Source organism: Peromyscus eremicus, chromosome 13, assembly GCF_949786415.1.
Source record: "Peromyscus eremicus chromosome 13, PerEre_H2_v1, whole genome shotgun sequence".
Taxonomy (NCBI): Eukaryota; Metazoa; Chordata; class Mammalia; order Rodentia; family Cricetidae; genus Peromyscus; species Peromyscus eremicus.
The window spans coordinates 10,281,400-10,303,764 of NC_081429.1; the positions used below are offsets into that span (position 1 = coordinate 10,281,400).

Sequence of the window (22,365 nt, forward strand, 5' to 3'; positions counted from 1 at the left end):
CGGTTAATGCCAACCTTACTCTTGCTCCCGCTGGGCATTTGTTTCTGGAGCTCCCAGGGTTAGGGGGTGGGCAAAGGGGCTGTGGTTTTCTCCTCTTGAATAGCTAGGGGATGCCCCCTTTGATTCATCCGTCCCTGGGGAAGAGTCACTTCTTAGAGATCCACTCACTATAGCTTTTCTTTTGCGCCTGAAGCTAGCACGTTTTGAAGTTAGTGGCATCTTAAGATCAGGGAATACAGCATGACCGGGATAGCAGTGTGTAGCTGGAAGACAAGCTATCCAGATTTGTGTTAGCGCTAACCACTAGAAGAAGGGAGCAGCGAATTCTACCTTTGTAGGAAAACTAGGTAGAAATAGCTGGAAAAGTGAAGTTGCTTCTGAGTCTGCAGACTGACCCAGACTACAGTCACGGAGGACAGGGAACATCCTGCACCTACCATGGACGCATAGGAGGCACACCCCAACCCATCATGGTTTGCTGGCCTGGTGTCCTTGGTCAGGTGCATGTCAGCGAGATTCCTGGAGAAACCTCAGGCCTCTGACCCAGCCATCCCCCTAATACCTGCAGTCTCACGCCTCAACACAGGTAAACGATAAACTTATCGTCAGAAGATGACAATCCCCCTGTGGCAGAGAGCTGGGTGTGGCGATGCTTGCTTGTAAATCCAGCATTCAGGGGGCAGAGGCAGGCTGATCTCTGAATTGGAGAGTTCCAAGCCAGCCAGGGCTCCATAGGGAGATCCTGACTTAAAAAGCAAGAACGGATGACCCCAGAGGCGGACTACTCCCATTCCACTGCACACAGGACGTCTCCAGTGTGCAAACTGGGAGGGGCAATTGTGTTTGGATTAGAAGTTTAGGATTCCACCACCAGACATCTAAAGTGTTGGAATATGAGACCTCGTTACCTAAGCAGGACGGTGGGAGGAGCACAGCCCGGGCCAGCAGCTGCTCAGAGAGCATGGCCCGGCAGTCTCAGCCCTAGGAAAGATGGCTGGGGCACGTGTAGATGTAACCAACCGTCTTATTAAATAAGAAACACAGAGCTGATTCAGAGAAGAAAGCCAAGAGGTCAGAACTAAGAGCCTTACCCTTCCTGCTTCAGCTATCCTGCTTCAGCCAAGAGAGCTCTCCGAAAAAGAGACCTACTTCCTGTGTGTATGTCTTTAAATAGTCTAGATGTTCTGCCTTCTCATTGGTTGTAAACTAAACACGTGACTGCCTTGTCATTGCCTGTATGTACCGCCCTCCAGGTCCTTAAAGGCGTGCGCCACCACCGCCACGCACTTGCTATGGCTCTATAACTCTGACCCCCAGGCAACTTTATTTATTAACATACAATTAAAATCACATTTCAGTACAAGTAAAATACCACCACAGGCACGGGCAGGCCCTGCCCAGGACTACAAGGGGCTATGTGGTCCTCCAGTGCAGTGTGCTTCACAGAAGTAGAAGGACAGCGGCCACATGAAGATGGTCAGGATCCAGGGCCTTGTTTGGCTGTGGGCGTGGAGCCCTCACCGGACGGGGTTGTGCTCACTGGGCCCAGCACACCTATCCAGTGCTGGTCTCCCTGAACCAGCCCCTGCCCCTGGACATGCGGGATGCCGAAGACCTGCTCTTGTTTTGGGTATTGTGGTTACAAGCTCCCATTGCTGACCATCTAGAATCGCAATGCCTGGGATGGTAGGTGACCCATAGGCGTTAGAAGAGAACCCATTGCCCTAGCGGGTCAGTGGGAGCACAGAGAGCAAGTGTAACTGGAATAGGCTATGGCTCTGGAGTCACAAACCTGTGCCCTGGTGGGGTCGTTCCTGGTGGAGTATGTCACCTCTCAGCCTGGTGTCATTTTTCTCTTCAAAACCTGCAAGCAGCCTGAGGTAACTATTTTTCCTCAGCATGGCCTTTTATCACTGGTTAGGGCCAGGGTCTGCCCCTGGAAAGTGCGTTTTGACATTTCTGCACATTCCCGCCTCAGGTCTAAGGACAGACTGGACCATGTCCTGCAAAGACTCAGAGCTTAAAGAGGCATAGGGTGGCTATGGCCTTACACTCATGGACACCTTTCTGCCGCCTCTAGAGCCAATGTCCTGAGGAGAGCACAGTGAGGAAAATGAGGCAGAGAAGCAGACAAACTGGATCTCAACAGGCTGCTTTATCAGGACAGTGAGGGGCCCCAACCTTTCCATGGGATGAAAGCTGAGTGTGCTTAGAGGGGGTGGGACTCACAAACACAGGGGAGGGGGGGAGGGAGGGGAGGGAGAAAGAGAAAGAGGCTGGAAATGGAGTGCTTTGTTTTTGATACCTGGGCATATTGTTTCTGCAGGTGGAGTGGAACTGCACACACACACACACACACACACACACACACACACACACATACACACGCACATGCACAGGCTGGAAATGGGGTGCTTTGTTTTTGATACCTAGGCATATTGTTTCTGCAGGTGGAGTGGAATTGTCAGGCTGGGGCTATATCTTTATGGCTAGGGGCTAATGCCCAGAACAACAGGCCTCAATTCCTCATGGCCAGAGGCTATTATCCAACAAGTACAAGACTATCTGTAAGGTTCCTAAGATAGCACTTATCAGGCAGGGTAGTAGATCAGGAGGGACTCCAAGACTTGGCTGACGCTTGGAGGATGCCTGAATGTGACCTGTCCTGGGTGGCCTGTTCTGCCCTGGAGCATATGGGCCACCCCTCGGTTGGGCTCCCTGGATCCTGTTTTGCTCTTAGCTACAGGACTGCAGTAGCCTTTCCCTATTGACCCTCATCCAGTAGGTATATAACCAGGTGTTCTTGGGACAGTGGCCTTGGGAGTTAGATTTTCTCTTTATCTATAGAATGTGTGACTGCCAGACAGATACCTCCTTAGTTTACAGACAGTGTAGTTGCCAGAGCTACAGTTTTGGTTATGTGGCCCTGGGGTCTTTTGGGAAGGTGGGGTACAGAGTGGCATGACACATTTAAGGTAACACATGGAATGTGTAACATCCATTTAGCTTGGGTGGGAAGATTTGCCTCTGACTCAAGTGGAAACCCAGCAGCAGCCAGATGGATCCTCCTATTGGTTCTCACTGAAGCCTGGACTGGAGTCCTTCCTACTTCAGGTCCCACTGACCTGGCCCATGGCTGCCATTGCCTTCTGTTTGGCAGGTAGTCTCTTTGTCCTCCAACCCTGGCCTGGGATCTGTAACCCAGACGTCAAGAACTGAGCCTTTGTTCTCTGGTCACTTCTGCCTGAGGCAGGGCTGGACTCGATGCCAGCCGGTCAGACAGCAACAACTGGAGAGGAAAGCTAGTAAGCTTGACCAGCCTTGGGTGGCACTCTTTCCCAGCGGTGGGTCTGGCTTAGAGGGGCCCCTTCCCGCCGGGCACAGACTTTGTGCCTAGCACATTAGCACAGCTGGACTGTGAGAAGGCAGAACCCTGGATAGATGAAACTATCCCCATACAATGCATCTGATGAGCCAGCATGGCCAGTTGGGAACTCCTGTGTCTTCTGGGTAGAGTCATGCTCCACTAGGCACACTAGTTTTGGGTGCTCTAAACTGCCATATTCCTGAGCCTTTCAGACCTTAGGGAGGGCCTAGAGGGCACAGACTCTGTCTCAGGCAGGCTCTAGATAGAGCCCCTTGGTCACAGGAGACTGCCCCTTCTGTGTGGCTGTCCACCCTCTCCAGATCCTCATTCTGAAGGAGCCTGTGTCTAGGGGCCACTGGTCCACACTATATCACAAAGTCCTGTCTATTCTCAGTGGCATGAAGGCAGATGGTTTCGTCTCCCTGCTCAGGCCCTGTAAGTCACTGAGAACCCAGGGTACTGGGACTCAAGCCTGGAAGAAGGGTGCTAATTTGGGGACCTGACTCCATGTGTCCTGGGCAACTTGCTGCCTTCTGGGCCACTGTCTGCCATTGTGGAGCAGCTAAAGTACCTGAGATGTTTTAGAGGCCCATGAAATCCGCTCTGGTCCATTATGTCTCTGGTTGAACCTGTGTAGCCCGGGCAGGAGGATCTGTGCGGACCTCTCATAAGGTGGAGCAACCCTTACCATTTGCAGAGTGGAATGTGGGGGAGGTGAGGTGCAGGGCAGAGAACAGCCTGGTAGAGCCAGTACCACTTATCTGTAGATTCACTCACTGTTAGCTTGGAGAGCTAATTGGCAGACTCCTGCACTTCAAGCTCTCGGATGTGTGCTGGCATTAGAGAATTATGCTTAGCACTTCCCCAGTGGGGAGGGTTTTTTTTTTAGTATAAAAAAATATTTATTTGTAACAAAGGAGTTTATGTACAGTGTTGAAAATCTACAACTCTTGTTAATTTCACATTTGCACTTCTTTTTAAACAAACGTTTATAATCATAACTTTATAAAGATATAGATATGTAAATATAACATTGAGTTCAGTGGTCCTTCAGCATTTTCCACTTAAATGTTTTTTTAACATAAAAACAGGTTATAATTCCTGAGTTATTTGAAACTGGAAAATATTTTCTCTGTAGAAAATAGTAAAAAAATGATAACATTTCCCAATAAGCCTTTTTAAGCCACATATTAGCTGAATTATACATATAAATATTGATTAGATTCTGGGATACAGAAGAGACCTATCTTCATCTGTTCAGAGAGCTATGTTTTACTTAAGTTGTGTAAGTGAGATTCCTATTCATCTTCTCCTTACTGCTTGATTTATGGCAGACATTTTTCTATAGGCTAATCCATAATCTAAAAAGATTTTAGCCTCCCCTCCTGAAAGCACAGCCAGCATTTTCTTTCATCAGCTTGATACGGTACAAATTCTTATCCTAATAGTGAAATGTTTCACTAAAGCTTGCCCAGTGATTGGGCAAAACCAAAACTTATTTTTAGCCGCAGTCATCCTAGGGTCCTCCTTGCTAGGTAGCCTCCCTGGATCTATGGGTTGCAGTCTGATTGTCCTTTGCTTTACATCTAGTATTCACTTGTGAGTGAGTACATACCATGTTTGTCCTTCTGGGTTTGGGTTACCTCACTCAGGATGATATTTTCTAGTTCCATCCATTTGCCTGCAAATTTCATGATGCCATTGTTTTTCTCTGCTGAATAGTACTCCATTGTGTATATGTACCACATTTTCTTTCTTTTTTTTTTGTTTGATTTATTTATTTATTTATTATGTATACAGTGTTATGTCTGCAGGCCAGAAGAGGGCACCAGATCTCATTACGAATGGTCGTGAGCCACCATGTGGTTGCTGGGAATTGAACTCAGGACCTCTGGAAGAGCAGTCAGTGCTCTTAACCTCTGAGCCATCTCTCCAGCCCCTGTACCACATTTTCTTAATCCATTCTTCAGTTGATGGGCTGTCACGGACTGGCCCATCGGGGGTACCACGACCGTAGGGGGACCAGAGCTTGAGTAGTCAGGAAGACAAGGATTCGGCGAATGACAGACTCAGAAGTGGTTTGAATCTGCTGTAATTTTACTTCTGCAAATCAGTAGTTTATATACAGAAAAGAAAACTATCAAGTCATACAAGGAACAACAAGAGCTTGGCAACAATTCAATTACATCATCTTTAAAAAACAGCAAGCACACAATTATTAATCGGTGCTAGACATATCCCTTCACCCATAAGAACTTTATGACCCAAAGAGCAGTCTGTGTTTTTTAAACTTAGTACAGTCCCTAGACTTGTGTAGGCTTCTTGCAGCTGTGTCCTTCATCTTTATCTCAGCCATTCACTAGTTTATTATGCATTTTTACTTTTTGGTTCTCATGACCCACTTAGCCAATTTGGATGCTGCAGATCCTCCCTAAGTCTTTCTTTAGTTTTTTTTTTCACGTATCTGTTTTAATATAAAACCTTTTTACCTGTTGGAATATGGACTCTTGTACTTTTACTCCTGTAAGGGGAAGGGGTTCTGCTGTACTCCTTAAGTTTCCCATGCTGAACATCCTCAACAGAGGGGCCGATTATCTGCCTCCTATGAGATAACGTTTTCTGCCATAAATCACTTTAGTTGGGATTCCTAAAGGATTTCTAGTGGGTGAGTGTTCATTCCCCAGAAGTGCCTGAACTATTATACTTTCTATTATCTAGCAGCTTGAGGTCTTTAAGGAATAGCTCATTCTGCTATATCTAAATAAGGTCCATGTCCAGCTTCCCCTTTCCTCCATAGTTCACAACCCAAGCATTCATTAATTTTGGCTGTGTTTTATAGATTAATTAGAACATTATCAGAAAAGCAGTTATACAGAACCCATAGCCCAGAGAGCTCATGATCTGTGAAGCACGTCTCCTTCAAGAAGGAGGCATAACACGGGCACTCTGCCAGGGACCTCCAGGGAGCTTAGTCCTGTGGGACACGTATCTCCCGTCTGCTATTATTGACATAATTGTTTATGTCACACGGACGACCCTGGAGTTGGTGTGGCAATGGGCATCTAGGTTGTTTCCAGGTTCTGGCTATTATGAATAATGCTGCTATGAACATAGTTGTGTATGTATCTTTGTGGTATGATTGAGCATTCCTTGGGTATATGCCCAAGAGTGGTATGGCTGGTTCTTGAAGTAGATCGATTTCCAATTTTCTGAGAAACCGCCATACTGATTTCCACAGTGGTTGTACAAGTTTACACTCCCACCAACAGTGGATGAGTGTTCCCCTTGCTCCGCATCCTCTCCAACATAGACTGTCATCAGTGTTTTTGATCATAGCAATTCTGACAGGTGTAAGATGGTGTCTCAGAGTTATTTTGATTTGCATTTCTCTGATGACTAAGAATGTTGAGCATTTCTTTAAATGTCTTTCAGCCATTTGAGATTCTTCTTTTGAGAATTCTTTGTTTAGCTCTGTAGCCCATTTTTTTTTTTTTTTTTTTTTGGTTTTTCGAGACAGGGTTTCTCTGTGTAGCTTTTGCGCCTTTCCTGGAACTCACTTGGTAGCCCAGGCTGGCCTCGAACTCACAGAGATCCGCCTGGCTCTGCCTCCCGAGTGCTGGGATTAAAGGCGTGCGCCACCACCGCCCGGCTAGCCCATTTTTTAATTAGATGGTTCAGTATTTTGATGTCTAGTTTCTTGAGTTCTTTATATACTTTGGAGATCAATCCTCTGTCAGATGTATGGTTGGTGAAGATCTTTTCCCATTCTGTAGGCTGTCTTTTTGTCTTATTGACCATGTCCTTTGCCCTACAAAAGCCTCTCAGTTTTAGGAGGTCCCTTTTATTAATTGTTGCTCTCAATGTCTGTGCTATTGGTGTTATATTTAGGGAGTGGTCTCCTGTGCCAATGTGTTCAAGAGTACTTCCTACTTTCTGTTCTATCAAGTTCAGTGTAACTGGATTTATGTTGAGGTTTTTGTTTTTGTTTTTTTTTTTTTTTGGTTTTTCGTTCGAGACAGGGTTTCTCTGTGTAGTTTTGTGCCTTTCCTGGAACTCACTTGGTAGCCCAGGCTGGCCTCGAACTCACAGAGATCCGCCTGGCTCTGCCTCCTGAGTGCTGGGATTAAAGGCATGCGCCACCACCGCCCGGCAGGTTGAGGTCTTTGATCTACTTGGACTTGAGTTTTGTGCATGGTGACAGATATGGATCTATTTGCAATCTTCTACATGTTGACATCCAGTTATGCCAGCACCACTTGTTGAGGATACTTTCTTTTTTCCATTGTACAGTTTTGGCTTCTTTGTCAAAAATCAGATGTACATATGTGTGTGGATTAATGTCAGGGTCTTCAGTTCGATTCCGTTGGTCCATATGTCAGTTTTTATGCCAGTACCAAGCTTTTCTTTCTTTTTTTTTTTATTACTATAGCTCTATAGTAGAGTTTGAGGTCAGGGATGGTGATGCCTCCAGAGGTTGCTTTATTGTACAGGATTCTTTTAGCTATCCTGGATTTTTTGTTTTCCATATGAAGTTGAGTATTTTTCTTTCCAAGTCTGTGAAGAATTGTGTTGGGATTTTGATGGAGATTGCATTAAATCTGTAGATTGCTTTTGGTAAGATTGCCATTTTTACTATATTAATCCTACCTATCCAAGAGCATGGGAGATCTATCCATTTTCTGATGTCTTCTTTAATTTTTTTCTTCAGAGATTTGAAGTTCTTATCATACAGGTCCTTCACTTGTTTAGTTAGTGTTACCCCAAGGTATTTTATATTATTTGTGGCTATTGTAAAGAGTGATGTTTCTCTGATTTCTTTCTCAGCCCTTTTATCATTCGTATATAGGAGGGCTACTGATTTTTTTGAGTTGATCTTGTATCCTGCCACTTTACTGAAGGAGTTTATCAGCTGTAGGAGTTCCCTGGTAGAATTTTTGGGGTCACTTATGTATACTATCATGTCTTCTGCAAATAATGAAAGTTTGACTTCTTCCTTTCCAATTTCTATCCCTTTGATCTCCTTTTGTTGTCTTATTGCTCTAGCTAGAACTTCAAGTACTATATTGAATAAATATGGGGAGAGTGGACAGCCTTGTCTTGTTCCTGATTTTAGTGGAATCGCTTTGAGTTTCTCTCCATTTAATTTGATTGTGGCTGTTGGCTGGCTGTAAATTGCCTTTATTATGTTTATGTATGTTCCTTGTATTCCTGATTTCTCCAAGACCTTTATCATGAATGGGTGTTGGATTTTGTCAAAGGCTTTTTCAGCATCTAATGAGATAATCATGTGTTTTTTTTCTTTCAGTTTGTTTATATGGTGTATTACATTGACAGATTTTCATATGTTGAACCATCCTTGCATCCCTGGGATGAAGCCTACTTGGTCATGGTGGATAATTTTTTTGATGTGTTCTTGGATTTGGTTTGCTAATATTTAGTTGAATATTTTTGCACCAATGTTCATGAGGGATATTGGTCTGTAATTCTCTTTCTTCGTTGCATCTTTGTGTGGTTTGGGTATCAGGGTAACTGTAGCCTCATAAAAAGAGTTTGGTAATGTTCCTTCGGGGAAGGTTTTTAAAGGACTGTGGTGATGGCTCCACCTGTTTTTTTTTTTTTTTTTTAGGAACCACCTAAGTTTTAGTATTTAATAATTAGGAGATAAAACTGGGAGGGGATGGGGATACACTAACATTATTAACTAACTGTATAAACTGATAATAATGCATTCTTTGCCAAAACATATGTACTTTCAAGTCCCTGTTTGGGTGCTACCGTTGCTGGGGTAGTGGTAGCACAGGCCGTTCACCCCAGCACTCGGGAGGCAGAGACAGACAGATCTCTGAGTTCGAGGCCAGCCTGGTCTACAGAGGGAGAGAGTTCTAGGACAGCTAGGGCTATATAGAGAAATCCTGTCTCTGAAAAAAATCCAATAAATAACTGCTATAGTTAGCTACAATAAGTACGTAACTACTATGTGCACCAAGTAGTTAAATGAATGAAGCCATTTGGTTTTCTCTTGGCTTGGAAAAATGATGTTCTGGGTTTTAGTGTAAATCAACTGCAGCTTCACTTCTTTGTGGCAAGTATCTTGTTTCTGCCCTCAAATTCTACCCCAGCCTGTGTCATGAAGACAGTGATGTTTTTCTCCAGATTGTCAATATGACTACTTATTTAATATCCATTCTAGTTGGGAATGGTCTGAAATTCATCTTGCTTCTGCTGCAAGTATGTCTCCACCACCAAGGCGATGTTCTGCGTGGTCTTGGGATCCATCTTAGCCAGCTCACTTGTTGCCCTCATTGGTGGTGACATCTCTTCCTTACCTATTGTCTTTGCCAGTGTTCTGTTGCTATGAAGAGATACCATGACCATAGAAACTCTTTTAAAGAAAAGTATTAATTGGGGCTGGCTTATAATTTCAGAGGTTTAGTCCATTACTGTTATAGTGGAAAGCATGGCAGTATGCAGGCAGACATGGTGCTGAAGAGGTAGCTGAGAGTTCTACATCAGATCAGCAGGCAGCAGGAAGAGAGAGTGACACTGGACCTGGCTTGAACATTTGAAACTCCAAAGCCCACCCCCATGACATACTTCCTCCAACAAGGTCACACCTCCTAATCTCTGTCTAGTAGCACTACTCCGTAATGATGAAGCATTCAGATATATGAGCCTCCACCACACCTATAATTCAGTTTCTCAGCCAAGATGCCCCTGGCCACTGTTTCTTGAGACAACACAATTTTGGGGTCCTCTAGCTGTTATTAACAATTGGATATACTGGTATGGGATGACTCATGTATGATGAACCAGTATAAACGATACTTTCTGAGAGCCAACCTGGGTCTACTTAAGGGCCTTAGCAACAGCAGCTGAGACATGATCTGGAGATGACCTGGACCAATGAGAAGCAGCCATATCACACAAGCAGCTGCATATTCATCAGCCCTTTCCCCAGGGTGGGTGGAGGGTATATAAGGCTTGCTTCTTCCTGAATAAACTGAGCTTGTTGTTTCCACATTCTCCCGGAGTATGTGTCATTGACTCTGCACCTACTTGGCCCCCTCCCCCCAAAGGGAACAATAGCACAGGACCCTGCCACACACTGGTGAGCTGAGAAGGAGCTGCTATGCAATGGACAAGACCCTCAGTGGAAAAGGCTAACAACTGCCTCCATTACAGTCTCTGATCTCTATGAATCTACTCAAGCATATGAGGCAGTTGGAATGAGAATGTACTCATGAGCTCATATATTTGAATGCCTGGTCCTCAGTTGATAGAACTGTTTGGTAAAGATGAGAAGTTGTGGCCTTGTTGGAGGAGGTGTGCCACTCAGGGTAGACTTTGAAGTTCAAAAGCCAATACCAAGCCCAGTCTCTTCCTTTCTCCCTCCCTCCCTCTCTTCCTCCCTCCCTCCTTACCTTCCTTCCCTCCTTCACTCTCCTTTCTCTGCCTCCATCTTGTGAATCAGATGTAATCTCACTGCCCCAGCACAGTGTCTAGTTGCCTATGGCCATGCTCCCCACCATGATGAACATGGACCAACCCTCTGAAAGTATAAGCAAGCCCCCAATTAACTGCTTCCTTTTTAAAAAAAATGATTTATTTATTTATTATGTATACAGAAGAGGGTACCATCTCATTACAGATGGTTGTGAGCCACCATATGGGTGCTGGGAATTGAACTCAGGACCTCTGGAAGAGCAGTCGGTGCTCTTAACCTCTGAGCCATCTCTCCAGCCCAACTGCTTTCTTTTATAAGTTGCCTTCATCATGTTGTCTATTCACAGCAATGGAACAGTAACGAAGACAGCATCTCCAGTGCTTATATCTTTCTTGCCCTCTGGGTGGTAAGAGGTCCCAAGATATTGTCCTCTGAGCACCCATCCTACCCTGGCCTACAGTAATCCCTGCATGTCACCGGCCAAAGCAAGGAGGCAAGGTGTCCAGTGTTCTGATGTCTAAAGGCACATAAGGAGGGCAGTGTTCAAGGCTTTCTCAAGGTTAAGAACCAGAGCTAGCTGTGAAGGATGCGGTCAGAGCCACTACCATGGATTGCTGTGTCTCTGTGGGACAGCTCTCACCATCCTATCAGTTTGTATAGGATGTTGTCTTGACGGACTTACCTCTTTTTTTTTTCAATTTTTTTTTTTTTTTCTGAGACAGGGTTTTTCTGTGTATCCCTTGGCCTGGAACTCACTCTGTAGACCAGGCTGGCCTTGAACTCACAGAAACCTGCCTGCCTCTGACTTCTGAGTGCTGGGATCAAAGGCATGTTAAAGGCATGTGTCACCACTACCTGGCTTGGACTTACCTTTTAAGTGTTAAATATGTTAAGCATTTCTCAGAATTTTAATTAATTAAGTTAGTAAGTAATTCTGATATATGGTCTTACTATATATGTAACCCTGACTGACCTGGAACTGACAGAGATCTACCTGCCTCTGTGCTCCACCCCTGTTTTTTGTTTTTTTTTTTTCTCTCTATGTAGTCTTGGCTGATCTCAAACTTTATATGAGGACTAGGCTGGCCTTGAACTCACATAGATCAGCCTGTCTCTGTCTCCTAAATGCTGGGATTAAAGGCCACCATACAGGAACTGCCTCTGCCTCTTGAGTGCTGGGATCAAAAGTTCTTTTTTTTTAAACTATATTTTCTTAGAAAAGAAATTTTCATGCAACAAAATCTATAAATAAATGTTTTTATTTCATACATCACTGTCCTCTTTCAAAGGTTCCTTTTTACCCCAAGATTAAAAAAAAAGTTTTTTTTCTCCCCTCAGTATAAAGAGAGCTTTGAAGAAGAAAATATTTCTGGCATTTGATTACCCATCTGCAGAACTATTGGCCCATTCCCAAATATCTACTACTCACAAAAATTAGGGAACATGTGTCTAGACACCCTCATAGGTCCATCGTCCCTGGGTCAGCTCCCTCTAAGACCACTCTGGGAGGACTAACATGGAAGGTGGGGAGGAAGGAGAAAATGTGAGCCTGAACAAGAAAATCCTCCTGGGTCAGACATCCCAGCTGTCAGGGCCCCACCTAGTGATACAGGAGGAGGAGGCCTAGTGAGCTTAGGGGAAGTCTGGTTCCTCGTTAGAATATAGCACTTAAGCCAGGTCACTGGGGGTGGGGTTGGGGGGTAGAGGGTGGGGCATGGGGCTTTACACCTGAGCCAGTAGGTGAGCTTGTTAGGGATTTAAGTTCAGTTTTCACTGAAGCTGTGCCCTTCCTGGCATGCTGAGAGCGGGCTGTCTCATACACAAGGCAGTCGGAACTCTAGACTGCTGCTTCCCTGCTCGTTTCTGTTGGAGGCTCTGAGCCAGGATGCTGTTTGTCCTGGGAGGCACACAAAGGTAAGATGGTATCGCTGTGGGTGGTCAGCATAGGGGGGTAACTTGCTTTCTTTCTAGAGTAGTTCAAGAAGCTGACAAAATATATTGATGGCTTTTTTGCCTTTAAAAGGAACTTGGCTTGGGTTTGGGGAAATCAGTGCTGAGACTTCCTTGAAATCAATCTTTTTAGATTTTGTTTCAACCTTTTAATTTCCCGTCAAGTTGTGGTTGAAGCAAGCACTCAGCCATAGAATTATACCCAGGCCCTGTTTCCCTTGGCACAGGAGAGCATTTTGTAGTTTGGGAAGCCCATGCATGAGAAAGCTGTACCCCAAGCACAGAGGTATTGAACTTACCTGGATTGCTTGAGCTGAAGATTTTGGTGGGGAGGCACTGGGGTCAGGGACTTACTGGTTTGCTTCAGTGACTTCTGTCCTGTCCCATGGCTGGGCCCCTGTTTTGTAAGAATGTCTCGACTGTGAGCCTCTGACAGTGTTACCCTAGTTCACAGTCGTAGGGAGAAGGTTGTTCTCTGCTCTGAATCTTGTAACCCTCCTTTACATGGATATTGCAGGCATATTGTAAAGAAGAGGTTTCCTAGTTACTGTGGGGTGCAGCATAAACCTCTGCAATATCAGGGTAACGTTTAGCTTAGGGGCATTCCAGGTACCTGTTGCCTCCTGGGACCCTAGTCTGATGGTGGAAGGCCTTGAAAACCTGTGCTCCTAGAGGGTTGAGTCCAGGGGAAGTCTCCTTCAGGGACAGAGCTGCCCAGGGTGGCCTGTGTGACCTTGTGAATGGTATGTATCTCCATGGGGGGTTGATTTGACCATGGAGTCTGTGTGTCCTTGTGGTCAGCTGTCACTCAAGACCGGCAATTGGATCCCAGTCTGGGGGCTGTCTTTGCAGAGGAGTGGGTAAAGTAAGGGAGATTGGCTACAATTTGCCACGTTGGGCCACGTGAGGGTGGGATGAGAAGTGAGGCTGAGTGTGGTGGCAGATGCCCGTTGGGTGACTAACTTCTCCTGGGGAGACACAATATACATGTTTACTCATTCTAGATATGGAGCCTACGCCAGACCAAAGTATGGACACCACCAAAGTTCAACTTGGTGAACCAATGAGTTTTATAGGGGTTACAGGAATTTATTACAGGAATATGGGTGAGAGTTTACTTATAGGAGCAGAAATGACCCAAAGACAACTCTATCACCAAAGCCCACCCCAGCATGGGTGGCAGCTCACAATGCTGGGGACCTGGAGCACACTGCACAGCCTGAAGGCAGCTCAACAGTTTGGAGCGTGTCCTTTCCAGGAATCATAGAAAAGCTTGGCTTGTGATTCACACAGCCCCTGGAGTTCAATGGCTAGTTCCCAAGTAGATTTTCTATGGTTTTGTTTGTGGAGGTCACCTGACATATTGTAGACCTGTGTCTGTAGAAGCTGGCTGGCTGAGAGCTAAATGACCTCTCCTCCAGGGCACAGCCAGGTCTGGGAGGCAGGGGAGACATGGAGAGGGTGTATGGGACCCATTGTGATCGGAGCGACAATCCTTGGCGTTCCCATGTCATTTGTGGAGCAACCACCCATTGCAAGAATTACAGGAAGAGGATTTCAGAGACTGTTAACTACTGTCCACAGATCTATCTGCCTACCTTTTAGAAGATGTTCGTGTGTGGCACATGCAACTCACTCGTCCAGGGATGCCCATCCTTCTGGGTCACTGTCCAGTGTGACACATGCTCTGGGTCTCCAGGTTGTCCTAGGTTGTCTACCTCCTATACTGGTGGGTATAGGTCAGGTTATCCATTGACTAGTATGGCAGGGTCCCCTGGGGCTGACAGTTCGTCTTTGATAGATTGAAGGTAGAGTAGAGGTGTCACAGTTGGGAAAAGCATAGGTCTGGGCATCTGGAAAGGTGTGTGGTGCACACATTTATCATCCTCATGCAGAGGAACTGGGCTAGGTTCTGGGTCTTGGACTATGGCCTTCTAGCCCCCAGCTCAGGCATGGAGGGTGTGTGGAAGGTTGTGGGCTGTGCTGAAGCAGGGACAGGTGGTGGACTTGGTGCCCTCTTCAGCTTGTGATTTGGGAGCCCCGGGCCTTGTGCTGTCCCCGTAAAGGCTCATTCCTGGCAAACCGTAAGACAGATGGTTAGAGGGTGCTGCAGTTTTATGAATCTGAGAGGAGGCCAGCACTGCCACATGTTCAAGGAAGAATTTCTGAGTGGAAGAACAAAGCAGTGGCAGGGAAGAGTAGAAGGTGAGCTCTTATCTGGCTGTGCTCCTCACTGTCCTTATCAGGTGGAGGTCACACTCTAACCACGTAAGGCTGTAAACTGTCAGACCCCATGCAGCCACCTTTCCAGGGAGTGCTAAGCACAATGACACAGGAAGCTGTTGACTTGAGGTGGTGCCTAGGTTGGTCTTGGGCAGACTCATTCCCTCTAACTCAGTGAGGAGTCTTCGGTGGAGACTCCACAACCTCACTGCTGCTTCCTGCTCGTCACCTGCTTCTGTGTCAACACTGCTCATCCGGGAGAGAGAGGACCCTGAAGCTGAGGCTCTCTGGCCATGTTGGTCCTCTGCAGCTGTGATGTCTGTTCAGTTCCTGCATCCCGTCGAGGCACCGAGGCACCTCCTCAGGGGAGCTCCCGAGCTCTTTGTCTGTACAGACTTCCTGGGAGTGTTGGGTGACACTGGGACATGGCTGACACACAGAGGTGACACGTCCCATCCTGGCTAGGGTAGAACTTGAAATGTCACAGTGAGGTGGCGGTGGGTAGTGGCGCCACACTGGGGTCCTAAGGGGGTTTTTGTGCTGTTTGGTACAGATACAGTAGATAATGTCATTATGGGATGCACACATCTGTCATAGCTTGTGTCTTTGGGAGCCACACTGTGGGTGTGGAAGACAGGAGACACATATGACTGGAAGACGCTCAGTTAATGGCTGTAGTCTCTTAGTTAGACGTGTAGGTGTAGCCTCAAGAGGGTTTCTGCTGTATATGGAGCCCCAGCTGTATGTATGCAGAAGGCCTGGAAGATCTGGATGATTTTCTAATACTCTACTGCAGGGGTGTCCTGGGCCAGAGTGGGTGTGCCTCATGTGGTGGCTCTGTGTCTTGGGTAGACACAGCCTATGAATTAGGACCCAGCAGAGGTCTGCCCTCCGGGCAGCTCTGGCACTAGCATTTCACTGTGGCTTGGCTTGAAGCAGAGCCAGGGGCAGAGCCGCAGCTAATCCTCTGAAATGCTTCTGCTTCCGCTTCAGCAGGTGGATTGCCAGCCCGCTCCCTCCCCGTCCCAAGATGTCCACTTGCCAGTCAGCTGCCTGATGTAGACCCTCCCACACGGGGAGGCCTAAGCAAGAGCAGTCCTTTTGGTGCTTTGGAAGCTAGAGACTGTGAGAGGAAGTGTGTGTGTGTGTGTGTGTGTGTGTGTGTGTGTGTGTGTGTGTGTGTGTTCCTGGGGAAGGATCTCTCCTGGGCTTGAAGACAGCAACTCTTTGTGTGTGTGTGTGTGTGTGTGTGTGTGTGTGTGTGTGTGTGTGTGTGTTTTCCTGGGGAAGGATCTCTCCTGGGCTTGAAGACAGCAACTCTCTTTGTCCTCACAGGATAGGGTTCGGTGAGGAGAGAGGAAGCAAACTCTGTACCTGTCTTATCAGGACACTAATTCCAATCTTCCCATTAGTGTTGGTAATAGTGTTCTTAACTATTACTTTCCAATGCCCATCTCAAACTGCTTTTCTATTGGGGCTGGGGCCTTAGCATGGGGCTCAGTCCATGCACCTACCCTACAACCTCCCCTTTGCAGCTCAGGGGCTGGGGAGGGCCTGTAAGCCCCCAGCTGTAGGTGCTCCAGGTTCTAACATGAACAGGCCTGTGTACCCTGCTCCGGGCTTGCAGGTTGTTACAGGGCTCCTGGTTGAGCCGTGGGTGGGGCTGTGTATCCAGTTGGCACTAAGCTGGTACTGCCCACAGGTTCTTCCAGGTGCTACTCTTGTTGCTGTTGCTGGTTGTGTTCCTGATGCTTGGCTTCCTGCATGTGGACTTCAGACTGCTCACACCGTAAGTCCTGCGCAGGTGCCGCATGCACTGGGATGCGGCTCTCGTCCCCCTGTGACCCCAAGAGCAGTGCCGAGACCCCACCCTGCCTAAGAGCACCAGCACTCACTTCCCCACTGAGTGTCAGTGCCCTCTCTGGGAGAAAGTGGTGAGCTATGCTTGTCCTGGGCCTGTCTCCTGTGATGACAAGCCCACTGGGAAAGCTTCTGAGGAAGCTCTGGGGAGCAGGCCTGGCCTGGCCAGCCTGGACTGGGAAGAGGACTGAGCAGGGTTGGGTTTGTAGGAGGAGCCTTGGGAAGGCTACCTTCTGGCCTACAGAAATGGCCTGGCTTCTAGCCACCACCCTGGCTTCTGGGTGGTGAAGTCAGGATTCAATTCCTTTGTCACTAGGCCCCAAAGCACGCTTTCTGCTGCCTGCCAGGACTACATCATCCAGAGAGTTTACATCTATGTCCACTTGTACAACCAATTGCCTCCCAGGCCAAGGATTCCCCAGGGTTCTGGGAGGGTCTTATTTTCCTGTCCTTCATGCATCCTCTGGTTGGATCTGTATGACGGGGAGGAGTAAATTGTCCTCTGAAAAAACACACTGTCCCGAGGTCCACTGGATCCTGCCTTGTCAATCTTATTGGCCTACATTAACACAAAAAGGTGCAGCCTGGAGAGATGGCTCAAAGAGCACTGACTGCTCTTCCAGAGGACCAGGGTTCAAATCCCAGCACCCACATAGCAGCTCACAGCTGTTTGTAACTCAAGTGCCAGTGGATCTGACTTCTCCACACAGACGTACATGCAAACCAAACACCATTGCACATTAAAAAGAAAGAAAGAAGGAAGAAAAGAAAGAAAGAAAGAAAAAAAGAAAGAAAGAAAGAAAAGATGCCCTGTGACCCAGGCCATCTGAGTGCATCCCAGCATTTGTTAGGCCGGCTGACCTTGTCTGAGGTCACTGGGCCACTGCCACACCTGGGAGACAGAGAGCAGGTTTTGGGGGCTAGGGGAATGCTTGGGGTCTGGGGTTGAGTCTATGGCTTACATGAGAACAGAAAGTGCAGCTGTTGACATCTTGCTGCAAGGGGAAAATCATACCTGTCACAGAAAATCCTCCTGGATCGCAGGATTGCCGAGTGGTGGAGCTGGTGTGGGGACACAGCACCGGCAGATAGTGAGAGGAGATGGTAGAGGGACCCCAGGTTGAGGGGTGCTACTTGGGGGATGCTGTTGGGGGTGTGTGGCCCCTTTATTGATGGCGACCTGCACTGTCTCTCCTAGTCTGCTCAGGGACGAGGCCCAGGAACCACCAGTCACCAACATCATGTTCCTCAAGACGCATAAGACAGCCAGCAGTACAATACTCAATCTCCTCTACCGCTTTTCAGAATCTCACAACCTGTCTGTAGCGCTGCCCAAGGGCTCTAGCTTCCATCTGGGTTACCCCTGGCTTTTTGTGACTCGGTATGTGGAGGGCATGGAGCAGGACGGCCACCTGAATCATCACTTCAACATCATGTGCAACCACCTGAGGTTCAACTTTCCTGAGGTGTGAAAGATGGAGGTGGGGAAATGGGTGGTCGTTTGTAAATATGGTGCTTACAGGGGTGCCGTGGGGTGGGGTGGGGTGGGGTGGGGTGGGGTGTAGAGTCAGTGGAGGAGTGGTTTGAAGTTGTAGTGTTGGAGAGGCCTGCCTGTAGACCCTGCCAGGCCGCTCTCTTCAAGTCACCAGGGTGTAAGACGAATTGCTAAATGGTTTTATTAATAAAAAACCTGGAGCCAGATATTAGGGTGAGAACTGAGAGATCAGAGGACTAGAACAAGCCACAGCCAACCTCACCTTACCAACTCCTCGGCCTCCACAGAGAGCTACTTCCTGTATACTCAGGCCTATACACCTTTCTGTGTCCTGCCATCTTACTTCCTCTCTCTGCCCAGCTTCATCACTTCCTCTTTCTGCCAACCTCTATCACTTCCTGTCTGTATAAACCTCCAGACCTCTGTAGTTAACTAGTGCTGGGCTTAAAGGCGTGTGCCACCAGCCTGGCTTTGTACTCAGTGTGGCCTTGAACTCACAGAGATTTGGATGAATCTCTGCCTCCTGAATGCTAGAATTAAAGGTGTGTGCTACAACTGCCTAACCTCTATGTTTAATATAGTGGCTGGCTTTTTCCTTGATCCCCAGATAAGCTTTATTGGGGTGCACAAATAAAATATCACATTTTCCCTTTTTTGTCTAAAATAAAAAAGTTATAACTAATATAAGAAAAACTATATACAATAAGTACTATAACTATATACAATATATACAGGCAATAAATACATCAACAATGTCTAGTCCATTTGCATTTGACAAATTCAGAGAAAATATTCCATTATCAATTCTATCTTTGTGAATCCAAAGGGTTGTATCTGATTTACCTTCTATCCTTATTTGCTTTACCAAAACTATCTTTTGATGTCTTTCAAACTTATACACTTTACACCTCTTTAGTGAGTTTCTTTTCTGAAATTGTTAACAAGGAAAACTATAACTATCTAATCTTCAACTCCTTCAAAGACCTGAGAAGGAATAATATTCCCTAGTTAAACAGGAAGTGCAAACAAGTGACTTCCAAAAAAATGTGAGTTATGACAGAAACAGCCAGCTGCCTGGACAGTCACCCGAGGTTTCTCTGCAATGTTGGGGCACCCATCTTTGGCTCAGAGGCTTAGCATATCTGACAGACTCATCTGTGAAGCAGGATTTTCTAAAGAGCCTTCCTACCTTGGCAAGGACTGGCAGTCCTTTCTTTTGTGTCCTGCTTGTCTATTTTGGACAGCATACTGTCAGCAGTCCATGTGAGGGCACTTTCTTGCCCAGTGGCTAACTTTTGCCACAAAGAAAGTAAACTCCATATGGAATTTCTTCAATGCCCACCATCTTCTCTAAAGTAGATTGGTGCTACCATGAGCAGACATATCTCATAGTCATGAAAAAACAAGAAAAAAAACTATGTTATTAAAACATCTTAAATGCCATATTCTGTTGATCTCTGAAGTGTTTGAAGATAACCTGTCTATCTAAAATATATCTCTACTTGACCTTGAAAACATACCTAATATGACTACAAGTTTGGTTGTAATGACTACTAACTTTCATTTCTTTATATCCTAATTAGTTGGTAATAATAACTTTCAAGGACTAGCTATTTGCACTACATTGTTAAATGAACTGTATAAGTACAATACCTTGAACAAGATTAGAAGTATATGTACAGTATTTTCTAACAAAATCAATCTCAAATTTGTATCAGTATACAAAATTTGTATACAATATACAAAAAGCCAATTCAATGTAAAATATTTAAAACTAGTAGTTGCTTTCTAAAAGTAGATTCAATAATCTACCTTTTTTATCTTATCACATCATATTCTCTCTTTTTTCTTTTCAGAATATACCCTTTATTCTATCATTTATGTGTCCTTTTTTTCAGACTAGATTCAATAATCTACCTCTTATCTATATCCTCTTTTTTTTTTTTTTCAGACGAGAACCTTGAATCTAATTTCCTTTGTTTAACTTTTTTCCTGACTGTTAACACCAAAGGCCTGTAATTGCTCTTGGCATGAGACTCGTAGCCCCAATGTCTTCTTGAAGGCATCCCAACCCTCTCTCACATCCCGGCGTTTCTGGTTCTGGAAGAACATACTGAGCCTTTGTTGCCCCGGAACCTTTGCGCTCGCTCCTGTGGTGTCCCACAGGTGGGAGGTGGGGGCTCTGTGGGCAGCTGCATAGTCCATCTAACACGGGACTCTCAATGTCCCACCTGCTCCTTCTCCAAATAGGTGCAGAAAGTCATGCCCAATGACACTTTCTACTTTTCCATCCTACGGAACCCCGTTTCCCAGCTGGAGTCTGCCTTCATCTACTACAAGGACTATGCGCCTGCCTTCCAGAGAGTCAAGAGCCTGGACCAATTCCTGGCAGATCCGTGGAGGTACTACAATGTCAGCGAGGGCCTGAGCAATGTCTATGCGAGAAACAACATGTGGTTTGACTTCGGCTTCGACAACAACGCGAGGGCTGAAGGGGACTATGTCCGCACGTGCCTCGCAGAAGCGGAGCGCCGGTTCCACCTGGTGCTCATTGCGGACCACTTTGATGAGTCCATGGTGCTGCTGCGCAGGCAGCTGGGCTGGCAGCTGGATGACGTGGTATCCTTCAAGCTGAATGCGCGCAGCCAGCGTACCGTCTCGCGCTTGACGCAGGAGAGCCAGGAGCGTGCCAAGCACTGGTGTGAGCTGGACTGGCAGCTCTACCAGCACTTCAACCGCACATTTTGGGCCCATCTGCACGCCGAGGTGAGCCCGCGCCAGCTCAGGGAAGAGCTGGAGCAGCTGCGGGCGAGGCGTCGTGAGCTCACCAACCTGTGTCTTCAGGACCCCGAGCCCAAGAACAAGACACAGATAAAAGACCGGAATCTGCGCCCCTACCAGTCTGGAAATGCTGAAATTCTGGGCTACAGCCTTAGGCATGATCTGGACAACACTACACTGCGCATCTGTCAGAGGATGGTGATGCCAGAGCTCCAGTACATGGCCCACTTGTACTCGCTACAGTTTCCCAACGAGCCTCCCAAGAACATCCCATTCCAGAAATAGTAGAGGTTCAGCTAAGTGACCCTTTCTCCCCAGGCTTCCCTGTGAGCCCTGGACTTTGCCAACCTACCTTTCCAAAGTGAAAAACAGAGTGAAACCTGTGTATAGAGACCCACCCACCCCCAGCTCTGGGAGGAGGGCCCTACACTTGAGACAACAGGCACCGCTGGACCATAGCTGAACCCACCCGTTGTAGAGACATGTCTTGGACAGGCGAGAATGCTAGGACCGACCCTTTAATTATCTGTCCACAAGGAGTCACTCTAAACAGCCCATCAGGTGACCACCAGCCTTGGAGAGCACAGGGACTTAGGCAGGTGGGCCTGGCCATCCATGAAGAGACTCAGAACAGCTCCCAGGGGTTTTCCAGCCTCATGGATTCAGCACTGGTCCCAGAGGAGCCATGCCCGTACAGGGTACACAGTTCCAAGTGGGGCCCAGGGGAGATGGGGTGAATAGGCAGCCTCCCATCTTTGGCTTTATGAAGTACGGTGTAGACTGAGAGTTTGGAAAGTTGCTGGTTGGACTGAACACGGCTGGGTCCACTTTATAGCTTCCCAGGGAACAATCCTGAGGGAGAAAGTGCCTGATTTGACAAAAGTGCTCAGAAGGTCTCAGATCTCTTTAGTTGCCTTGGAAACCATGTTGTATATAGTCTTTGGGATTTTTTTTTTTTTTTTTTTGTGCCTCTCTTTTCCATTCATGGGAAGATACTGAGCCCCCAGCCCCCAGTTCTGGCAGGACGAGGAACTTGGTTACTTGGGAATCTTAACATCAGGTAGCCTGGGAAAAGCAAGGTGTCTGGGGTCTGGAAAAGTTACCGCTGTCACATACATACTCAGCCCAGAGCCTCAGTGTGAGCCACGTCTGTTGAGCATGAGTGGAGGCTTTTCCTCTGTGTCAGAACCCCCAGCTGTGCGCAAGAGGGCCCATGCTCCTCTGGACAGCAATTTCATACGGGCA

The 22,365-nt window shown here is 46.8% G+C and overlaps 1 protein-coding gene across 1 annotated transcript; it reads left to right on the forward strand.

The window, feature by feature from the left end:
* The first annotated feature begins 12,696 nt into the window (after positions 1-12,696).
* Gal3st2 (galactose-3-O-sulfotransferase 2) lies at positions 12,697-21,405 on the forward strand. Its single transcript, XM_059278741.1, has 4 exons — positions 12,697-12,725; positions 16,687-16,773; positions 18,043-18,310; positions 20,590-21,405. The coding sequence occupies exons 1-4, from the start codon at positions 12,697-12,699 to the stop codon at positions 21,403-21,405; spliced, it is 1,200 nt and encodes a 399-aa protein (XP_059134724.1).
* The last annotated feature ends 960 nt before the right edge of the window (positions 21,406-22,365 follow it).